The 22,500-nt window shown below is 39.6% G+C and overlaps 1 protein-coding gene across 1 annotated transcript in view; it reads right to left on the reverse strand.

The window, feature by feature from the left end:
- LOC130232524 (multiple PDZ domain protein) overlaps positions 1-22,500 on the reverse strand; it is a 123,738-nt gene that overhangs the window by 72,857 nt on the left and 28,381 nt on the right. Inside the window, 6 exon segments of the mRNA XM_056462476.1 lie at positions 2,781-2,988; positions 4,119-4,207; positions 5,107-5,212; positions 6,061-6,249; positions 7,902-8,030; positions 19,994-20,207. Coding sequence (XP_056318451.1) covers positions 2,781-2,988; positions 4,119-4,207; positions 5,107-5,212; positions 6,061-6,249; positions 7,902-8,030; positions 19,994-20,207 — 935 coding nt within the window.

Raw genomic sequence — 22,500 nt, forward strand, 5'->3', positions numbered from 1 at the left:
ACACACAGAAGTAAACAGTGTTGTTGTGAACTCGGTGTATAATAACAGGCTTCTTGTGTCTGTGATGAAAGGATGAGTGAGGAGTCGACCTCTAAATAAGGTGCAGTGTTTGTCGGACTCACACACACACACACACACGCGCGCACGCGCGCACACATGCACACAGAGGATCTATTGACGTTCTCACTGTGTTTAGATCAAGATCTCAGCTTTGTGTGTGATATCTCCCAGAATGCTCTTCATCTGGAGGAGGAGCTCTGCTGTGTTTATACTGTAGAGCAGGGGGTTTCAAACTGTGGACTTATTATGGGGGGGGGCCGAGATATTGAGTTGTGCTCTCGAGTAAATTATGATGATGATTTATGATTGAATCTGAGTGAACGTGACTAATGTTAGCTCCACATCTCACTATCAGGCACCTGGAGAGTTTATGCGTTCCAGTGAAACATACACAGATAAAATGGAGGGAGGTGCTTTTTAAAATGAATGACGGTGAATGAAAGACAAACCGGTCAGGACCGTGCACAGACCCTTACGATCGCAAAGTAAAGAGGGGTGGGGGAGGTGGATCGATTGCAAATTGAAGAGCGGGTGGGATGCAATTCGAGGATGTTTGCTGATCGCCAAGTGAAGAGCCGGGGTGGGGGGGGGGGGGGGGGGATCGACTGAGCAAGAGGGGCACCTCAGCCAATGAGGGCAAAGGGGGAGTGGCTTTAGCCACCAGGCCACACCCCCTGTACACGGACCTAAAACCGGTGAGCCGTCTGACAAAACAGGCCTTCTGAATCAAATCAGCAGGATGCCCTTAATCTGAAGACACGACTGACTACGCTTACGTAAACATCTGTAATCTAGTTATTTGCCTTAATAGACAATAATATAATTACGGTGTTTACGTGAAGTGCTTTCATACAAGAGTTTCCTGTAATTTTATGTGACTTTAAATGCAGTTCAGCAGTTTCACGTTCACTCATGAACATTTCATTCATGCCCCCGTGACAAACTGCGGTATTAGATGCAAATGAGGAGTAAGGACTGGTGAGAGTGTTATGGAATTAATAACGCACGTCGAATGGACAGAAAAAAACTTCTGCATTTTACGATGTGCGTGTCTGCAGTCCTTTACTGACAGCCGTGCGTGTGGATCTTGTCGGAAAATATGGCGAAAAGTCCTAAATCAGTAAGTACTAAAGGTGTGAGGAGATCTCGCGAGATTAAATTGCCAGCAGATTTCTCGTTGAGGTGAAAAGTTGTCACATGAGTTGTCATAGATATTTACGTTAGATGTCACCTATGCTGTTGTTGTCTATTGGAAGGAATGCGTCAATAGAGCCGCCATTTTAGTACAGGGTAGCGCTCCTTTAAAATGAATGCGAGACCAAGGTGCAGTGGAGGACTGTGGCCATCCAGAGCCAGAGATATAAACACATATACACACATATATCTATGATCAGGAGATTTCCCGCTGGTCAGTATGCAAATATTTTTACTAATGTGGCGGCGTTATTGATGCATGCTCAGGGTCAGTATGCGACATCTATTGTATATCTATGACAGCCGTGCGTGTGGATCTTGTCGGAACGTCCTACATCAGTACAGTACATCGAAAGTAAGTATGCTATCCGGCTCACACTTATTGACAGTGGGAGATGATTTACAGTTAGTCGTGTCAGGAATCCAACCATGTTGTCCTCACAGAAACAGGCTCAGCCGTCACACTGAATCAGGTATTATGTTTCAATGTGTTTAATGCTGCGCAGCAAGTAATATGTGAATGATGGGCGAGTGAAATTGGACAAACTTAGGGGGGGGGGGGGGGGGGGGGGGGGTGTCCTAAAAGGTTGAAAACCCCTGCTGTAGAGCCCAGGCTGAGGAATCCTGTAGTAAACTACGCGTTCAGCTTGACCTTGCATATGCAGAGTGATGAATGAGTGTGTGAAACAACCTCCAGCTATCTCTCTTCTCAATGTGTGTGTGTGTGTGTGTGTGTGTGTGTGTGAGTTTGTGTGCATCTGTGTGTCTGTACAGCTGTGTGTGTGTATCTGCATGTCTGTGTGTGTGTCTGCATGTGTACTATGCGTGTCTGTGCATTTGTGTGTGTGTGAGTATGAATATGTGTGCATCTGCGTGTCTGTGTGTGTGTGTGTGTCCGAGTTTGTGTGCATGTATGTGTCTGTGCAGCTGTGTGTGTGTATCTGCATGTCTGTGTGTGTGTATGTGAGTGTGTGTCTGCGTGTGTACTATGCGTGTCTGTGCATTTGTGTGTGTGTGAATATGTGTGCATCTGCGTGTCTGTGTGTGCACATCTGTGTGTGTGTGTGTCTGTGTTTGTATGCATGTATGTGTCTGTGCAGCTGTGTGTGTGTATCTGCATGTCTGTGTGTGTGTGTACGTGAGTGTGTGTCTGCGTGTGCACTATGCGTGTTTGTGCATTTGTGTGTGTGTTTGAATATGTGTGCATCTGCGTGTCTGTGTGTGTCTGAGTTTGTGTGCATTTGTGTGTCTGTACAGCTGTGTGTCTGAATGTGTGTGCATCTGCATGTCTGTGTGTGTGTGTGTGTGTGTGTATGTGTCCGTTTGTCTATGAAGTTTTGCGTGTGTTAACGTGTGTGCATCTGTGTGTGTGTGTATATCTGCATGTCTGTGTGTGCACCTGCGTGTCAGTCTGTGTGTGTGTCTGTGGTTTGTATGCATTTGTGTGTGTATCTGCATGTCTGTGTGTGTATGTTTATTGTATGTTGCGTATGTGAGTGTGTACTGTGTGTGTGTGTGTTTGTTACCGTGTTTTGCGTTCATGCGCTCCATTGTTGAGTTTCTGGATGCGCTGTGGGCGGGTTCTGTCTCCACGGCGACAGGGATGATTGACGGAGAGGCATCCTCTGGTTTAAAGCCGCGGCGCACCAGTTTCAGGTTTACAGTTTGACCGGTGTGTCTCAAAACCTCCACAGCCTGCTGGTTAGTGTAACCCTGGATGTTCACACCGTCCACCTACGAACACACACAGAAAAATTATAGCATGCCCATGATAGTTTTCTCTTCTTGTTGATGATATATGCACAACAAGCGTGGAAACACATGTAAAGGACATGTACACTCATCGGTCACTTTATTAGGTACACCTGTCCGACTGAATAGTCCGACACAGAGGAAATATCCAGTGAGCCGCAGTTCTGTGGGCGCAAATGCCTTGTTGATGCCAGAGGTCAGAGGAGAATGGCCAGACTGGTTCCAGCTGATAGAAAGGCAACAGTAACTCAAATAAGCACTCGTTACAACCGAGGTCTGCAGAAGAGCATCTCTGAACACACAACACGTCCAACCTTGAGGTGGATGGGCTACAGCAGCAGAAGACCACACCGGGTGCCACTCCTGTCAGCTAAGAACAGGAAACTGAGGCTACAATTCACACAGGCTCACCAAAACTGGACAATAGAAGATTGGAGAAACGTTGCCTGGTCTGATGAGTCTCCATTTCTGCTGCCACATTCGGATGCTCGGCTCAGAATTTGGCCTCAACATCATGAAAGCATGGATCCATCCTGCCTTGTATCAGCGGTTCAGGCTGGTGGTGGTGGTGTAATGGTGTGGGGGAGATTTTCTTGGCACACTTTGGGCTCATTAGTACCAACTGAGCATCATGTCAACGCCACAGCCTACCTGAGTATTGTTCTGACCATGTCCATCCCTTTATGACCACAGTGTCTCCATCTTCTGATGGCTACTTCCAGCAGGATAACGCACCATGTCATAAAGCGTGAATCATCTCAGACTGGTTTCTTGAACATGACAATGAGTTCACTCAAATGGCCTCCACAGTCACCAGAGATCAATCCAATAGAGCACCTTTGGGATGTGGTGGAACGGGAGATTGGCAGCCGACAAATCTGCAGCAACTGCGTGATGCTATCATGTAAATATGGAGCAAAACCTCTGAGGAATATTTTCAGTATCTTGTTGAATCTCTGCTATGAAGGATTAAGGCAGTTCTGAAGGCAAAAGGGGGTCCAACCTGGTACCATTAAGGTGTACCTAATAAAGTGGCCAATGAGTGTAAATCCCATGTATGATGAGCAAACGTGGCCCAGTAATGCAGAAATGTCTTCAGCGAAAGTACTCACAGCTATGATCTGATCTCCAACATGAACCCGTCCGTCCTGCTCCACGGCGCTGTCCCTCGAAATGCTCTTCACGAATATCCCAGAGGGCTCTGCGGCAGGAAAATTACAGACAGCAAAGGTTAAACGCTGGTGAAAATCGAGCGGAATGGAGCTGAAATCGGCCCACGGTGAGAAAACCGAAACAGTAAATATCAAGGCTGGAAGAAACAGGCCAGAATATCTGAGGTCAGGAGTGAAATTTCCTCAACATGCAGGCTTTGCATTATAAAAGCGCTTTACAGTAAGGTTGCATTACTTAATGTTAGCTTATGTATTTACTAACAAGAACAATACATTTACTACAGTGTTTAATCATCTCTGTTAATGTTAGGTAATGAACATATTGTTAGTTCAGGTCTACTCACAGTGCATTCATTAATGTGAACCAGCACAACTTTGGATTTGATTGATGCATTAGTAAAACTATGATTAATAAATGCTTATTAGTACATGAACTAACGCAACTCTTACCATTTACAATAATGTTTCATTAGCTAATGTGAGATATTAATGTATTTAAAACCTGCTGTAAGTCATTCTGGGTTCGTAAACTACACAGCATTTTTGAAAGATAGTCTGGTGAAAGTCCATTATAAACTGATTAAAATATGATACTATATATAATAAGATACTATATATAATATGATACAATATGATACTATATATAATTCACTACAATTAATCTTTGGTAAAGCTACAAACGTAATAATTCCTCCAGCCCAAACGCTTTAAACTCGCTTTAAATGTTTACACAGGCCTTAAAAACACAAGCAGTTGACAAACTTTCACTTTATTATGGTTTAACTGAAATGACCCCCCAATTCTCATGTGTTCTGAACTGTTGTACCTGCTCAACTGTAATCCTGACTCCACAATGCACGTTTCGCGATTGCGATATCGGTGCTTAAACAATATATTGTGCAGCCCTAACGTGTGATTTAAAGCTGACCTGAGGTTTTGTCTCCTACATATCCAGCGATGGTGATGCCCAAACCCTGAGCGTTCTTCATCAAGCTCACATCGAAAGCGTCCTGCTCATCCTCATCCTCAAAATCCTGAATGCAAAAAAAAAACATTAAATAACAAAACATGTAGGCCTACAGGAGCGTCGCTAGACCCAATTTACTGAGGCACGTGCCCAGGTAAAAATCTCTAGTGCCCCAGTAAATGCATTGTGATATGATTTACTTCTTGTTATATATAACTATGCTATTAAGAGTGGTAAATCTGAAATAAAGATGTTATTCTCTATGTGCAACCAAACCAACGCTGGTGAAAGCAGTGTAATCAAACTGACGCATCTCCAAGTGTGCGCAGAGAACCCGCGCGTCTCTCGCACGCGCTGCTCTTCTGACGGTGCGAGTCCCGGTAGTTAACATGCGCATAAAAAAAAGCAGGCTACTTGCTTGTCACGCGCCGTTCACGCGTTGTAAAACCGGCGTAACGGCCTTTTTTTGTTTAGTAATTTGACAAAACTAAAGTTTAAACAATATGACGGTGATCTTACTAAGTATGCCTCCTGATAGATTTTTTGTATGAAGCAAAAAAGGAGGGATGAGGAGTCAGGGAGGTAAAGACTTAATAAACCTAATTCTCCTAATTTTATATATATAAAAACCAGCTTGACCAGCCTAGCCAGACTGGGAGCCCAGCTAAAACCAGCTATGTCCAGCTAAGACCAGGCTGGAAATAGCTGGAAACCAGCCTGGAAATGGCCAAAACCCCTCTAAAACCTGGCTGGTCAACCAACTAAAACCAGCCAATCAGCCTAGGCTGGTTTGAGCTGGATTTATCAGCAGGGAAACACTGTAGCATTCACTACGCATTGATATAGTTTTTGTTTTCATGTTTATTTTGCTGATATGATATTTTTTTTCAGTATATCTCAGAGGTGTATCTGTACCTGTTGTTCACTGACGGTGGGCAGAGTAACAGGAGCGGCCGGTGCATCGTCTGCTGTCCCGCGGCTGATCAGCAGTCGAACTCTGTTTCCACATTGCTTGAGGACGTGAGCGACCTGTTCACTGCTCAGACCCAACAGATCCGTATCCCCGATGCGCAGGACGTGATCGCCGCTTCGCAAACGCCCATCCTACAGCCAGTGAGAGAGACGGTGAACAAAAACAGATCCCGTGACAGACTTTTTTTAGACAATCATTGAATCATTTTAATGTGCACCTTTTTATAAGATGTAAAATAAGTCTCTGATGTCACTAGAATGTGTGTGGGAAGTTTCAGCTCAAAATACCACACAGATAATGTTGTCTAACTCTCTGAAACTGACCCTTTTAGGCTTTAATCCCAATTGTGGCATTTTGGTTACTGTCGCTTTAAATGCAAATGAGATTGTGCTTTTTTTAAAAAGAGGGCGGAGCTACAAATGCCTGTGTGTCAGCATGTTGGCAGATTCAAAATCAAGACTAATGTCCTATGCTAATGAGGGTGAGATGGTCACTAGTGGGCGGAGCTTTCCCCCTCTGATGACACGTACAAAGGGAGAATGTCAATCAAAGTGTTTCTGCAGAGTGTTTCTATCAAGTCTGATTATAAAAATGCAATTACTGTATTTTTACTATTAGAAACTAGATATATTCACACACTGCTGACACACAACTGTGTTTAACCCCCTTATTAAAGTGAGTTTTGCATAATAGGTGCCCTTTAATGTCAATTCAATCTACACAAATGAACGCCAATAAAACACAGACAAAAAAGCCTATCAGAATATGTTGGATGGATCAGTGCGTTAAAAATAAATGCAAAAAATACCTTTCTTACTTAGAGTTTTTGTCTTGTTTCTATTAAATGTTTTCAGAAATAATAAGTCAAAATTCAGTCAACTTTTCCTTAAAACGAGTGAAAGAATCTGCCGGAGTAAACAGAATAATCTTGTTTTTCCATTTGATTTAAGCTTATTTTACTTACCACATTGGCAGATTATTTAGCTTGTCTCAAGCAAAACCTTAATTTTGACAAAATATATCTTAAAACAACATAACTTCTCTTTAAAAACCATATGCATATTTTTTGGTGTTGTTCAGATAAGAGAACAATATTCGACATTGTGATCATTTTTTATTTGTGTACACTTAAAATAACAGCAAAACATTGCATGAAGAACAGGAATGTGTGTTAGAAAATGATAGGTTACTAAATGCTGATGTGATTATTTGTTTCACAAACTAATTTCAAAAGTAAAGCGTGATATGATTGATCGCAGCTGGTCTCATCTACAATCATTAGTTAGCCAATCAGATTAATCCAAACTCACTATAAGTAGCCTGACTAAAACTACTCTCATATCTTCAATTTCCCAAGAAACCCCCCTTCCATCCCATCTCCCCCTTTTCCTCCTTTACCAGAGGGAGCTCTCGAGAACTACCTGATCCCGTACTCCCCTTATATGCTCATCGACCAGGCGGGAGCCCTGAGATCAATTATCTCAGAGCTCAGGGTTCTCTCCCGGACAACATGCCAAACCTGCTATTAGTATCAAGCAATATCTAAGTGCGAACTCTTGAATATTGGTTTTGGTAATGTGTTATTCAGGTAAAACATATTCATGTAGGACATTTAAGCCCGTATAAATAATAGTATGAACTGCAAAATAATAAAATAAGGTGGATAGTAATGGTTGCAGAGAGGACAATCGGTCAAAAGGAGATGCATATAAAGATATACTGCACAAAAACATACAATGGTCATTTCTGACCTAAACATCAGGTAAACACTAAACGCCTTTACCTGATCAGCGATGCCTCCAGGTAGAATGGTTTTAACAATAACTCCAGTGCTTTTACCACCAACAATCCCAAAACCCAGTCCGGTTCCATCATTGACCAGCTCAATCGTCTCCACATGAGTCCAGTGGGTCTAAAAAACACAATAATATAAAAAGAGCTAAATACAGACAGTAAATAACACACAGGAGCCATAGGAAAAGCTGACATATGGTCATATATGTAGATTATATATATATATATATAAAATATAGCTTATGTATTCGAACATATATGTACATATTTGTAATTTTAATGTTTGAAAAATAATTATTTAATAATTATTAATTTGATAATTTAAATAATTATTTTTGGGGGGTTTTCAACTTTATTGATAAGACAGGAAAGTGTGGGGAGCAGAGAGAGGGGAAGGATCGGCAAAGGACCTCAAGCCGGGAATCAAACTCGGGTCGCCGTGAGCACCTCTGTGCTTTGTGTCGACGCACTAACCACTAGGCTATTGGCGCCAACTAATTTAATAATTTAATTTTAATTTAATAATTAATAATTGATCAGGGGTCGCCACAGAGGAATGAACCGCCAACTCATTCATTCATATTTTTTTCGACTTAGTCCCATTATTAATCTGGGGTCACCACAGCTGAATGGACCGCCAATTTATCCAGCATATGTCTTACACAGCGGATGCCCTTCCAGCTGCAACCCATCACTGGGAAACATCCATACACACTCATTCACACTCATACACTATGGACAATTTAGCTAACCCAATTCACCTGTACCGCATGTCTTTGGACTTGTGGGGGAAACCGGAGCACCCGGAGGAAACACACGCCAACACATGGAGAACATGCAAACTCCACACAGAAATGCCAACTGACCCAGCCGGGACTCGAACCAGTGACCTTCTTGCTGTGAGGCAAAGGTGCTAACCACTGAGCCACTGTGCCACCCTCTGTTAAACATCACATAAGGGCTAACTATAAGCCTTCAACTGTATATGTGAAATCCAAACATGACCTTGTTTGTTATATATTTAATGGATATTTATTTGTGGCTAATATCTCATTCATTTGTAAATCCATATAAACATGTGTTATATATATAAAACAATGATATATGAATCAAATATATCAATGATTCTGACATTTCCAGATGATTATTCCCAATAGATGTTTCTACTGCACGTAACAGAGATGCAGCCACTAATAAAACACCACATGACCTGAAACCTCTCACAAACAATGCATGCCGTTAAAGTGAACATACACTTTCTACACTGAGGCATTCGTAACTATTCATAACTCTGATTGATTAAGCCAGTGCATGACCAATAAATGATCAATAGTATCACGAAGGCAACTCACCCACATCCAAGCAGAAGACCACATGTTTGCTGCTGAAAGAGTCTCCTATAGCAGTGGCTTATGACAGAGTTACGCTCCTGATAGAATAACACACCATGATTGAGGACTATCGAGTGTCACATAGGCAGCGCAGATCTCTCAGCATGACAGTGTTTTGAAAGAAGAGATCCTCATCCTCGTTAATGATGCTGCTCAGTGTAATCTGAACTGCAATATTTGTCCCATAGAAAAGTATTGACCTTATTCTTCATGGAGCCATTGGAACTTTTTTGGCCCGAGACTTCATTCTCATTCACTTCCATTGATTTCTAGACGTTAGAAACAGCTTGTTATGCTGCTTGATGTTGCAAACTGATAGTTTCGTATTATATTATTCTACTTTTTATGTATAGTCATGAACACACTTGTTTGTAGAGCAAGAAGTTTGATTGTTTTCTGATGGTTATTATTCCTAGCCATTTCTCCCGTAGTAAACTGAATCTGAAGTTCTAAGATATCAGATCACAGAATAGGGTCAAGTGTAGGTCAAATACGGTTAAGAATAAGGTCAAGCTAGTGTGGAAGACTTACTAAATCTTTTTGGAGCGAGTGGCATTTGTGATCACAATATCGAGCCAAATTTACATTGTATGGGTCGAAAATATCGGGTTATTTACTTGGAATGTTACGTAAAGATCATGTGTCATTGGAGTATTGTACATTTCTAACTGTATACATGTAAAACCATTATATTTAATTAGTAATGTACAAGCTTTAAGGTGATTTTCTCAGTATTTAGATGTTTTAACTCTCAAATTCCATCATTTCAAGTTGTTTTACTTTAAGTTTTACTAGAAAACAGGATGGAAACCTAATAAAGACCTATTAAAAACCTATTATTAGTTTTTACACGATGTGAAACTCAACACCCTACACTCTAAAAAATGCAGGGTTGCTGTTACCCAAAATCGGTCTTATGTTGCATTGTGACAAAGGCCTCTATGCACAGCTTGAGTTTTAAAGCCAATGCTAAACATCCGGTGAAAGCTTAATGTGACTGTTTTCAATTTCACAAGGTTGTTTTTACAGCATCGATGTCGTAATGTAATTATAATACATTCAGTTAAATAGACTTCAGCATTTATTTAGTTGTTCAAGTGTAAAACGATATGAAAGACTGTTATAACCGCTAGCGGCTAGCGCAGAAAATCCATTGAAAATACTGGGGTAAAAACTATCATATTGTAAAGACATGGTGAGGGGAAATGGAATTTAATGTAGTGCTTCTCGTCCGATCTGAGACCCACTTCATGTCGTATATCTAACAGGCAGTGAAGATCGCTGATTTTTAAAGAAATCAGATCTTAAACGTGACAATTTTGTGATGGAAAGACAGTTCACTGGAGACCCTTGGGCTGCCTGGCTGAAAATTAAAAGTTTGTGTGCATATAGCCCAGTGGTGCTCAACCCTGTTCCTGGAGATCGACCTTCCTGCATAGTTCAGCTCCAACCCTGATCAAACACACCTGATCCAATTAATTAGGATCAGAACAGCACTTGATAATTACAGGCAGGTGTGTCTAATATGGGTTGCAACTGAAATCTGCAGGAAGGTCGATTTCCAGGAACAGGGTTGGTCACCTCTGATATAGCCCATAGCCAAAAATACATTTGTATGGGTCAAAATTATCAATTTTATGCCAAAAATCACTAGAATATTATGTAAAGGTCACGTTCCATTAAGATAATTGTAAATATGCAACTGTATATGTCAAAACTACATTTTAATTAGTGATATACAATGCTAATAACTTAATTTGGTTAAGTTTACCTTAAGGTGGTAACCCAATATTGGTTCAACTACGAACAAACCCAGCTGTTCTGTTAAAAAGCGCAATTTAATTGAATAATAATTATCAACAGAGGCTCATTGTGGATACGTATGCCTATCTACATTTCTGGAGTGTGAGAATTATGTACTCAGAGGTACGTCTGGCTATTTCGTATGTAAAATGAACACTACGGGGTGTTATGATGCTGCCGACAGCTTCTATTCCTTTTAGCGATACCAGCTGACCGCTTACCTCCATATGGACGGCTTTTCTGTTGTTACCAGTTTGCCCAGTGGCTTGCCACATATGTTGGTGGACTTAGGACGTGGAGTGGAGTTGACTGTGATGACAGGGTTCGAGTCTGGCGAAGAATGGTTCCAGGAACCAGGTAAAGCAAAAGCAAAAATAAAAAAATAAACAAAAGACTGAAAATGTGGTGAAATTACATGGTTGCAATGCCTTTTCTTTTTCTAGATTGCTTTTGAAAACACTATTGGTTGGGTTTAGGGACGGGGGTGGGTGTGTCAGTCAGTTGACAGCAAGCTGGCCTGGTCGGCTGAAGTGTATATTGCGCCCTCTGGTGGATTTGCGCGAGAGAAATTTGAGATAATCAGAAAGCGTACACAGCGCACTCTTGTGGATTTGCAAAAACAAAAACTGCAAGAAGACGTACCTCTGGTTATGAATTTTGCTGTCCCCAGAAATGTAGACCAGGGTACGTATCTGCAATGAGCCCGGGTTGCTAATTGTCCGTATTGTCTATTGACCTTATTCTTCAATGCGGAAGTGCGCTCGTGTTTGCGATTGTTTTAGAACTTCAGATTCAGTTTCTTATGGGAGAAATGGCAAGGAATAATAACCATCAGAAAACAATCAAACTACTTGCTCTACAAACAAGTGTGTTCATGCATATAAATAAAAAGTAGAATAATATAATACGAAACTATCAGTTTGCAACATCAAGCAGCATAACAACATCTTATCTTAACATCTAAAAATCAATGGAATTGAATGAGTCCAGAAGTGTTGAGCCAAAAAAAAAACAGCGCCCAATGCACCTGGCAGTACATCAAGAAAAAGGTCAATACTTGACCCAACATTGGGCTACAGCAACCCAGCATTTTTAGAGTGTAGCGGAATTAACACTGAACAACATAGAACCGTAAGTTATGCATCAGTTCAACTAGGGCTGTTTAGTTTTAAAATCCTAAGTGTTTAAAGCAAAGCATTTCCATGCAATTGTCTAGTAAAGTCAACTTTTTGGGTTAAAATCGCATGCTAAAAACAACCCAGCAACCTTAAAGGGAAATGTCAGCTGTGATCACCTCTGCATTTTCACAGAAATCCCACAGGAATTCAGCCTGATTTCCTGAGAGTCAACAAGCACACTTGATCTCCCTGGCCTGTTTCTGTCATGTGAAGCCTCAGACAACATCTGTCTGTCCAAACTTAAATAAGAAAAAGGAAACTGTGGGCACCGCTTGGAGACAGGCAACACAATGTTGTAAGGAAACGATTTAGTCGTCTCAAACTGACTCTAAACAGAAGTAAACTGAACAAAACACAATGATCAATTAGAACACTGCTGGCTTTCTGTAGAAACCTGTCTTTAAAAGGTGACAGAGATTGGTCTGGAACCAAAAACACATTGAATGACAGTGAAATAGAGCAATTTGACCAAATAAATGCATCAATAATATCCACAGATTTTTATACAGTCAACCAAATGAACTTAAACGATTAAATTAATGCAAAATAAGGAAAATAATATGATTTAAAACAGTCTAGTTTGATTAATAAATGCATCAATAATATCCACAGATTTTTATATAGTCAATCAAATGAACTTAAACGATTAAAATAAAGCAAAATAATGAAAATAATATGATTTAAAACCTTCTAGATTGATTAATAAATGCATCAATAATATCCACAGATTTTTATATAGTCAATCAAATGAACTTAAACGATTAAAATAATGCAAAATGATGAAATAATCTGATTTAAAACAGTCTAGATTGATTAATAAATGCATCAATAATATCCACAGATTTTTATATAGTCACCCAAATGGAATTAAACGATTAATATAAAGCAAAATAATGAAAATAATATCATTTAAACAGTCTAGTTTGATTATTATTATAACTATATTTGTATACATATTATTATAACTATAGCTACATCATGCGTGCTGACAATCTAAAACAAAATCACATGACATTACAGGTGATTACGGTCTTCTGAGTGCACCTGAAAACACATATATGTCACTTCTCATAGAGTCTGATTACTTGCTGGGATTACTTCTGCTTCTACATTTCATTTCTGTAGTCATGAATCCAACATCACTCGAGGACAACACAGCTACAGTTAGGGCTGCACAATATATGGTTTCAGCATCGATATCGCAATGTGTGCATCTGCAATAGTCTCATCGTAAGATATCCAATGTTGAGTCTAGATTTTAGGTCACCAGAAGCTACTTAATTACTGTATTTATACACTATTTATATTTTAATTTTTGTTTCGATCCCAGGCTGGGTCAGTGTGTGTTTCTGTGAGGAGTTTGCATGTTCTCTCCGTGTTGGTGTGGGTTTCTTCTGGGTGCTTCGGTTTGTATATGTGTATACAGTATAGGTGTATATGGGTGTTTCCCAGTACTGGGTTGTAGCTGGATGGGCATTTGCTGTGTAAAACACTTGCTGGATAAGTTGGTGGTTCATTCCGCTGTGGCGATCTCTAAGGGACTAAGCTAAAGGAAGATGAATAAATGAATGAATGTCTTGTTTCTAGTCCAAATATCTAGATTTCAAAGTGAAAACAGGATTATTTTACTCCACTGGCAGATCATTTTACTTGTTTTAAAAAATAAAACTCTTCATTTTGACACAAAAACAACTAAATTTGATTTATTTTTTCTGAAGTTGAAAACAAAACAATATTTTTAGTTGATCTAAAAGAAATGTTGATATTTGGACTACAAATGAGACAAAGTAAAGTAAGAATTTTAAAGAAAGAAAGTAAGAAACAACTAATAAAGTTATGGTAACTAATAAACTTGAGTTGAATTGAAAGAACAGCATTTTTTGCATTGTGATTATGCAATTTCTGTACCTGAATATTGTGAAGCTGGATTTATACTTTCACCTGGCGCTGCATTGCGCACCTCCGCTGACTGCGCGTGCACCTCGCGAAACAGACGAGGCTTTTATACTTGCCGCGTTCGGCGTTGTGATATTCTTTAAAACCACAGGGGGCGGTCAAAAGAAACAGACCGTAAAGTCAGACAGATAAACAGAGAATTAGGAAGTTTCCTGAACTATGTCATATCATTAATATTCTTCAATATTTTAACCTAATTATTTTTATTGTTTTTATAAATTATTTTAATGATATTAAGGATTTTTATCATTTTATTATAAGGATTTTTAGATCAAACTTTGATGCATCACTTGCTTTTGTTCGTATCTCCGACAGTTTTACCTATTACATTTTATTAAAATATTAATGACAACAGAACATGGTTTGCTCTGCAAACATATTTTTTATTATGGCAAGAATAGAAAAGGAAAAAAAGTACACTTACTAAAAAATACAGATGTTTCTGGCTAGTTTCTGTCCACTTCTTATGCTAAAAAGGCAATAATGGTCCAACACTCCTGAACATTACCACCAATAAAGCCAAAGAAGCAGGGCATCAGTATGTTGTAAACCGACAGGTTCAAATATTCCTTTCCAGGCTTTTATACTTGCCGCGTTCGCTGTTGTGATATTCTCTAAAACCACAGGGGGTGGTCAAAAGAAACAGACTTAGGAATAGGTTCAGGAATAGATTCAAATATTCCTTTCCAGTTATCAAAGAAATAATTTGTTTCTTAATTATAGTTTTGTAAATATGAAACTGTTTTAAATTCAAACTTGTAATATATACAGCAGTGATAAACCTATGAATGGTGGAAAAACATATTCTGATATCCGAGGCTCAGACACACTCTCCCAATTCATAACTAGATTAAAGACCTATCTGTTCAGTAAAGCATACACTCAGTGCACCACTTAGCAGGCTTCCACACAGGTTTCTGCATCTTGTTTATATACACTATGAACAGCAGCTACGCTAATTATTCTTCTTATTCTCTATTTCCACCTGGGGATACTCTTCCTGAGGCCCTCAGACTATGCAGAGTCACTGATTCGATCCAAAACTAGTGACGAGATGATCCCAAGGTTTCCATAATCCTGGACCAGGCCGTATCCTGAGCAGCTACTGTGATGGTCATGGATGAGTGGAGAACATGAGACTGATTCCTGTGACGCTCCAGAGACAGACGAGTCTTCGCTGAGGCCAGCTTCCAGCCTCCGCCACTGAGACTGCAGCTCTGCACAAGACGTTTGGCCAGTGGAGAAATTAAAATGGTCGTGCCCAACTGAGCCTGGTTTCTCTCAAGGTTTTTTTTATCTTCACTTTCACCAATTGGTGAAGTTTTTTTTCCCTCTCCGCTGTCGCCACTGGCTTGCATGGTTCGGGATCTGTAGAGCTGCGCATCGATGGATTTGCTCTTCAGTGTTTGGACTCTCAGTAGTGATTATTAAACCACACTGAACTGAGCTGAACTGAACTTAAACTCTGAAAACTGAACTACACTGTTCCTATTCACTATGATCTTTCATGTGAAGCTGCTTTAACACAATCTACATTGTATAAGCGCTATACAAATAAAGTGAATATTCTGTAATTGTGTACCTGGGTCTCCACTTTTGCCATGGCCTCTTTTGGCTTTAACAAACTTATCCCTCAGGATTTTCCAAACCTTTTAACAAAATCTTTCCTCCTTTCCCACGGCTGTTGCAATTTCTAGCCAACAATTATTGATCATCTGGATCACGGATCATAACGATGTCTGTACAGTCGTACCTCTCTCAGACAAAATCTCTTCAAAGTGGTTCATATTCAACTCGAATCAAACGCGGCCCCGCACGCACTGTTCGCTCGAGTCTCAAAAACAATCATGCGCTCACCCAGCCGAAATCATGTCGTGCGCACCCAAAGCGATCCTCCGTGATGACGTCACATTCGCCACGCTCACTAAAGCGAAGTAGCGGACGCGTCGAGTATAAACCAGGCTTTAGACACCTCAGAAAACCACCAAATAAGGCTGCTCAAACCATCTTGTGAAGCTTCATTTATTTTGTAATATTTATCGCAGAAATGAAGTATCTCAACATTAGAATTTTCCTAGAATTTGCCATTTTCCATCATGGCATCCTCTGTTTTTATTTTATTATATTGAAAGCTATGCTTGTTGTTGCTGTTTGCTGGCATATGTCACTTCATACCTACATCTGAGTTCCGATTACTAAACAATGTAAAAGCCCCTACTGACAATTATTACATATAAAGTTTTATTGTTTTTCACCATGAACTACTTTGAGAACTTTAACTAGTTGAAAATAACCTGAAGCTCGGCTGAATAATCTGCAGATCCAAAAGGAAAACAGGAGGGGGTCCTTTTCTTTAAAAAAAAAAAAGGGGGGTCTGTCACATTTCTACTATGTCTCACTCCCCACTACGCGCAGCAGGAATATTCACAGGCTTAGCCATCCCTTGGAGACCCGGAGACATGAAACAGAACTTCTATAACCTTTCAACACATTTGTTTGTCATTCAAGTGGCGTCTCCTTCCCCATTTTATATTTCTCTTTAATGGAGTCAGTAAGTGCCGCTTTTTATGTGAGGTTTTTCACGTTTCGATTTATAATGCAGTCTGGTGTGTTGGTCCATTGGGTAGGAATGCCTCTGCAGAGTATATTTTCAATCATGCTCAGACCGACTCATTCAGCCAAAGTCAGAGCAGTTTTGCAGATCTGAACTTCATATAAATGTCCATGAATTTCTAAAGGATCCAAACTAAGAGGGAAAATGCACAATATTCAGAAACAAATGCTTAGGTGAAACTTTATTTATAGTAGAACGCTTGTTAAGTCGTGACATATGGGATACTGTTTCTAAGTGGGATTGGATTGCGACCCCTGGGGTGATCATGCTAGAATAACAACACAGCAATAGCATCAGCTGCAGATCAATTTATGGCATCATGTTAACTTTTCTAACGCCTTTTCGTCATTCATAAACAGTTGAAGTCAGAATTATTCGCCCTCCTTTTAATTTATTTTTCTTTTTAAATATTTCCCTAATGATGTTTAACAGAGCAAGGAAATGTTCACAGTATGTCTGATAATATTTTTTCTTCTGGAGAAAGTCTAACTTGTTTTATTTCGGCTAGAATAAAAGCAGTTTTAAATTTTTTATGAACCATTTTTAGGTCAATATTATTAGCCCCTTTAAGTGAAGTTTCATAAACTAATTTCGAGGATATGATTGAGCACAACTGGCTGCTCATCTGTAATAAGTAATAATCCTATAGTGATCCTATAGTTTACAATAAATGGATCGTTTTATCCCTACTGCTCTATCTTCGTTTTGGAAGAATCCCCCCTTCCACCCCATCTCCTCCTTTTCCTCCCTTTTCCAAAGGGGAGCTCTCAAGACCTACCTGATCTCGGATCTCCAGATATGCGTATTTGACCGGGTGGGAGCCTTGGGCTCAAATATCTCTGAGCTCAGGGTTCTCTCCCGGGACAGCATGCCAAACCTGCAATGAATGCTACGCATATCTAAGTGGAAACTCTTGAAGCTATTTTTTTTCGACTATCTACACACCAAACCACTGTTATACCATAACTTGTCTAATTACAGTACCCTAATCTGCCTAGTTAACCTAATTCACCTAGTTAAGCCTTTAAATGTCACTTTAAGCTGTATAGAAGTGTCTTGAAGAATATCTAGTCTAATATTATTTACTGTCGTCATGACAAAGAGAAAATAAATCAGTTATTAGAAATTAGAAATAATTAAAACTGTTATGTTTAGCAATATATTGAATAAATCTTCTCTTCATTAAACAAAAATTGAGGAAAAAAATAAACAGGGGGCTAATAATTCAGGGGGGCTAATAAATCTCACTTCAAAAAATATATACAGGTCACGACTGAACTTGGAGGATGATCTTTAGGTGGCGTTGTCCAAAATTAAACCAATAATGAATTAGGTGAGGTTAACTTTGATATTAATCAAACGAATAAATTACTATAAAAATAATTTATATAGAAATTATATATATAGAAATATATATACATATATAATTTTTTAAACTATTTTTTCAGTTGTATTGTCAATTTGCTTATGTTTACATAGGCCTATTGGTGTGTGTGTGTGTGTGTGTGTGTGTGTGTACCAATGTTTGTATAGTTATAACCACCTTCGAAGAGTTGTGATTCACTGGGATTGTTATTTTGGAGTTTGTGGGCTGAAGTTTGTATACCCCTGTACTATACTACTGTCTATTATGTAGACATCAAAGAACAACTGAACCTATTGAGTCAATGCACCTTATGGCACCTTTAAACCTCCCCGTGGAGCGTAATTGACTTTGACCTGGAAAGTTTACTTACCTTGTGAACATACCTGCCAACATTTGTCTCTGAAATTCCTGGAGACCCAGGGGGGAGGGGGTGGGGGCGGTGTGTGGTGGAGTGTGTTTGTCTGAATAACACACTTGAGAACCGGGTTAGTAACTGTGCTGTGATGTTAGTAACCGTACTATGGATAAGGTTACGGGCAGCCGCTGCGATCAGATACTATACCAAAGTTGGCGACCCAGGGGTATTACAGACCATACCAAATAGCTGAGGACCGGGGGTGGGATGAAAGTACAGGAGTTTTCCGGGAGAAACAGCAAAACTGGAGGGTGACGAGAGATAGGTGTAAAACTATGTGAGACTTCTGGGAAAAACGGGACTGTATGCTTGTGAAACATCCAACCCAGGCTTATCAGTAATGCATGCCAAGTGGCTGCAATTTTGTCAACTGCAAAATACAATACTACGCCAACGTTTCCTTGCAGCATGTGTTGACAAATCCACCAGAGGGCGCTGTCTACATTCCTGCAAATCTCAAATACATTACTTTTTTATTTCTCATACATTGTCTCCTCTCATACATATCTCATGCATAACTGCATAATATATGACCTCGCAATCGACTAACTCGCACCCTTCCCTAAACCCAATCCGAACCCAAATAGTGCTCTCAAAAGCAAACAAGAAGTGAAAAGCACATTGCGGTCACAAGGTTTTAGCATGATTTTTAGCTGGACTTGAACCTGGTCTGCTCCACGTCCTAAGTACAACACCGTACAAGGTGAGCTACCGAGCACACTGACCGCTCCGGAAACGCAGTCCATAAGTTCAATTACAGACGTTTTTAAGGTGTTTAAGGACTATTTATTAGGTGCTGTGTTAAAAAACCCTTTATGATACGTCAATATTATATCCATGTAAAAGTAAGTGCGAATAGGAACCAAAAATTTGCCATCATATTGCCGTATCGTTCGTTTTACACAGAAATTGTAGGCAAATATGTTTACAAATATGTAGCCCTAAGCATGTATTTCCAACGAGCCTCTGTTGGAAACATCACTAAATTAAACTCCTGATATACAAAAGCCTGTGTGTGTGTATGTATGTGTGTGTGTATGTGTGTGTGTGTGTGTGTGTACAGGTGTATGTGGTTTACAGGGACACGAAGTTGTGCAATAATATGAGTATGACTTAGTTGTACTCTGTTAAGGCGATGCAATTTAAAACGCTTACAAATCATGCTTAATGAGGTCTTTAGGCATTCAAAATTTGCCACAGGTTTTCTAAGAGGGTTGTGTTTAGGGGTACGGCCCAATAATGCTACATTTTAATTGAATAATAATTTAACAATAGCGTATTTGACAGTATACAACACATTACACCTATGGAGAATCCCTGTAAACCATGTACACAAGTGTGTGTCTGTTCAGTCTCACCGCGCTGGAGTGTGCAGACAGTGTGCTGGCGGCGCTGGGTGTTCTGGACACCACGGGGCTGGAGAGCTGCGGTACGGGCCCACGGGCCACGCTCAGGCTGACCCGCTCTGATGCTTGCTGCAGGAGAGCGATGGCCTGCTGATGACTGACGCTCTGATCCAGCGGATGACCATTAATCGCCAGTATCTGATCACCCTCCTTCAGTTTCCCATCACTAAAACAGACAGCATATGATTAATAACAACCAAACCTGTTTCCAGGGCAATACAGAGCCATTTCAAGCTCTTATTAGGTCAATGGTTTAAAAATAAAACCATGATGTCAACATGTATATCATAATATCAGCATAAAATATAATAAGAGCATCAAATAGTAAACAGTATCATAATTGTAGCATAGAAATAAAGCAATGCAATGTGTTTTTATGCTAAACAGACCACCACTGATATCAAAAGTCATTGGTTTAAAAATGAAACCATGATATTAACATGTAGTTTGAATTATTTGACGTTGTATTAAGAGGCACAAATGTTTTTAATGCATCAACTAACTAGATAATAGCATAGACTGTAAAATATATGGACGGAGCATTCGTGACGTCACCCATAGGTTTCTAAACACTGCAAAGGAAGCTACAAGTAGGCGCGGCCAACCGTCACCATTTTGTTTGTGCGTCATCGCACCCACGGCGGGATACCAAACAAGGGCAAAGAGGCGGAGAGTGGGCGGAGCTACAGACGCCTGCTGGCACTTTGCTGAGACCTGGCAGACAGACTTTACTTTAGGAGAAACGCTTGATACTTTATTACCTGCGACTCGTTTGTGTTCTGACCACATGTGCTTGGCTGTACACTATATCAATAAAGTGTTTAGACTTTTAAAAACACTGTAGTCATACAGTGAGCCACTAAACATTGTTCTTATGATGTTTTTCTACAGGAGGAAAACGCGAATTATTTCCAAACACTTCAGATATAGTGTGTGTTAGTAAATGCAGGACTATTGATGAACTCCAGCATAACACTGTATGATAACGCTTCAGATGTCTGTTCTAGAGCCTACAGCTAATCAATCTGTCACATTCTGTAGTGCTTTACGGGTCTAAAGAAAAATATTAATGATAAATGATCTTAAATAAAACAAATACATTTATAGAGATGGTGTATAAGTATATAACTTTACTCACATGGGAAACGAGGCCACGTGAATGGTTTGTGAGCACAATTAAGTGCACACAGCATCCCATATCATCTGATAATTGTAAGAAATAAGTCCAAAAGGCAGCTGACTGTGTAAAGCCACATAAAACAACACAAAAATACGATGAATATGCCGAGATCAGTGGCTAATCTGCCGGATTCAGCTGAGGTGAAGTGACGGCGACCAGCGAGACCTAGCTGTCACTCAAGTGGCCACGCCCTTAATTATGCAAACTTAATATAACCTAATATAAAGGAAATGGATGAGTTATAAATAAATTCACCCCCCTCACAGTTGTCATGGAGGGTAATAATAGCTATATGAACCAAAATCGTTCTTTGTACCAGGCTGTAAACACATTTTTTTCTGCTGTAAAGTTGGCCATTCTAACAGTGGGCTCAATTACAACTTGCTCTATTATGGAGCCAGGACTAGCGGAATTTTGATGAATTGCAGTTTCAGTTACTTCCGTATTGGCTTCCCGAGGGCAAAAAGCAACAAGATATACAACAACAACTGAAACAAATGCAACCCAAGCCAGAACTACAAGCTTGCATAAAAAAATTGTTAAAATGGTTTGCATAAAAACTTGGTTTATATGCTGAACAAACCACTTATATCGAAAGTCGTTGGTTTAAAAATGACTACTTAAATGAAACCATGATATTAACATGAAGTATTCATTATTTTCTGTTGTTTTGGAGACTCAAATGTTTGTAATGCACTAATTATCCAGATAGTAGTAGCATTAAAAGGTCCCACTTTATATTCAGTGGCCTTAACTAATATGTGCTTACACCAAAACTATTAATTCTTTACAATGTACTTATTGTGTAAATACATGTATTGACTGTGTATTTATGCTTGATTAAATACCTGTATGTAATTACATCTGTAACTACATTTGTAAATACACTGTTGACCATCCTTTCCACCTTAACCCACCCTTAGACCTACCCATACCACCAAACCCGTCCATAACCCTACCCCTATCCCAACTCAAGAGCACCACAAGTGTCTCAAATACATTATGAAGACAGTCAGTACATTGTATTTATATTTGATGCAAGTACAGAGTAGTTAAAGACACTTAATATAAAGTGGGACCCATTAAAATAAAGCAACACAATGCTAAACAGACCATCATTAACATCAAACCTCACTAGAATATGACATTAAAACATGTCAAGATGTAGTTGAATGCATTATTTATACCTTATATCTTTGTTTTGGAGACTCAAATGTTTGTAATGCACTAATTATCAATATATGGACATAAAACAGCTCAAACATTATTCAAATATTTT

This window comes from Danio aesculapii, chromosome 7, assembly GCF_903798145.1.
Source record: "Danio aesculapii chromosome 7, fDanAes4.1, whole genome shotgun sequence".
Lineage (NCBI taxonomy): Eukaryota > Metazoa > Chordata > Actinopteri > Cypriniformes > Danionidae > Danio > Danio aesculapii.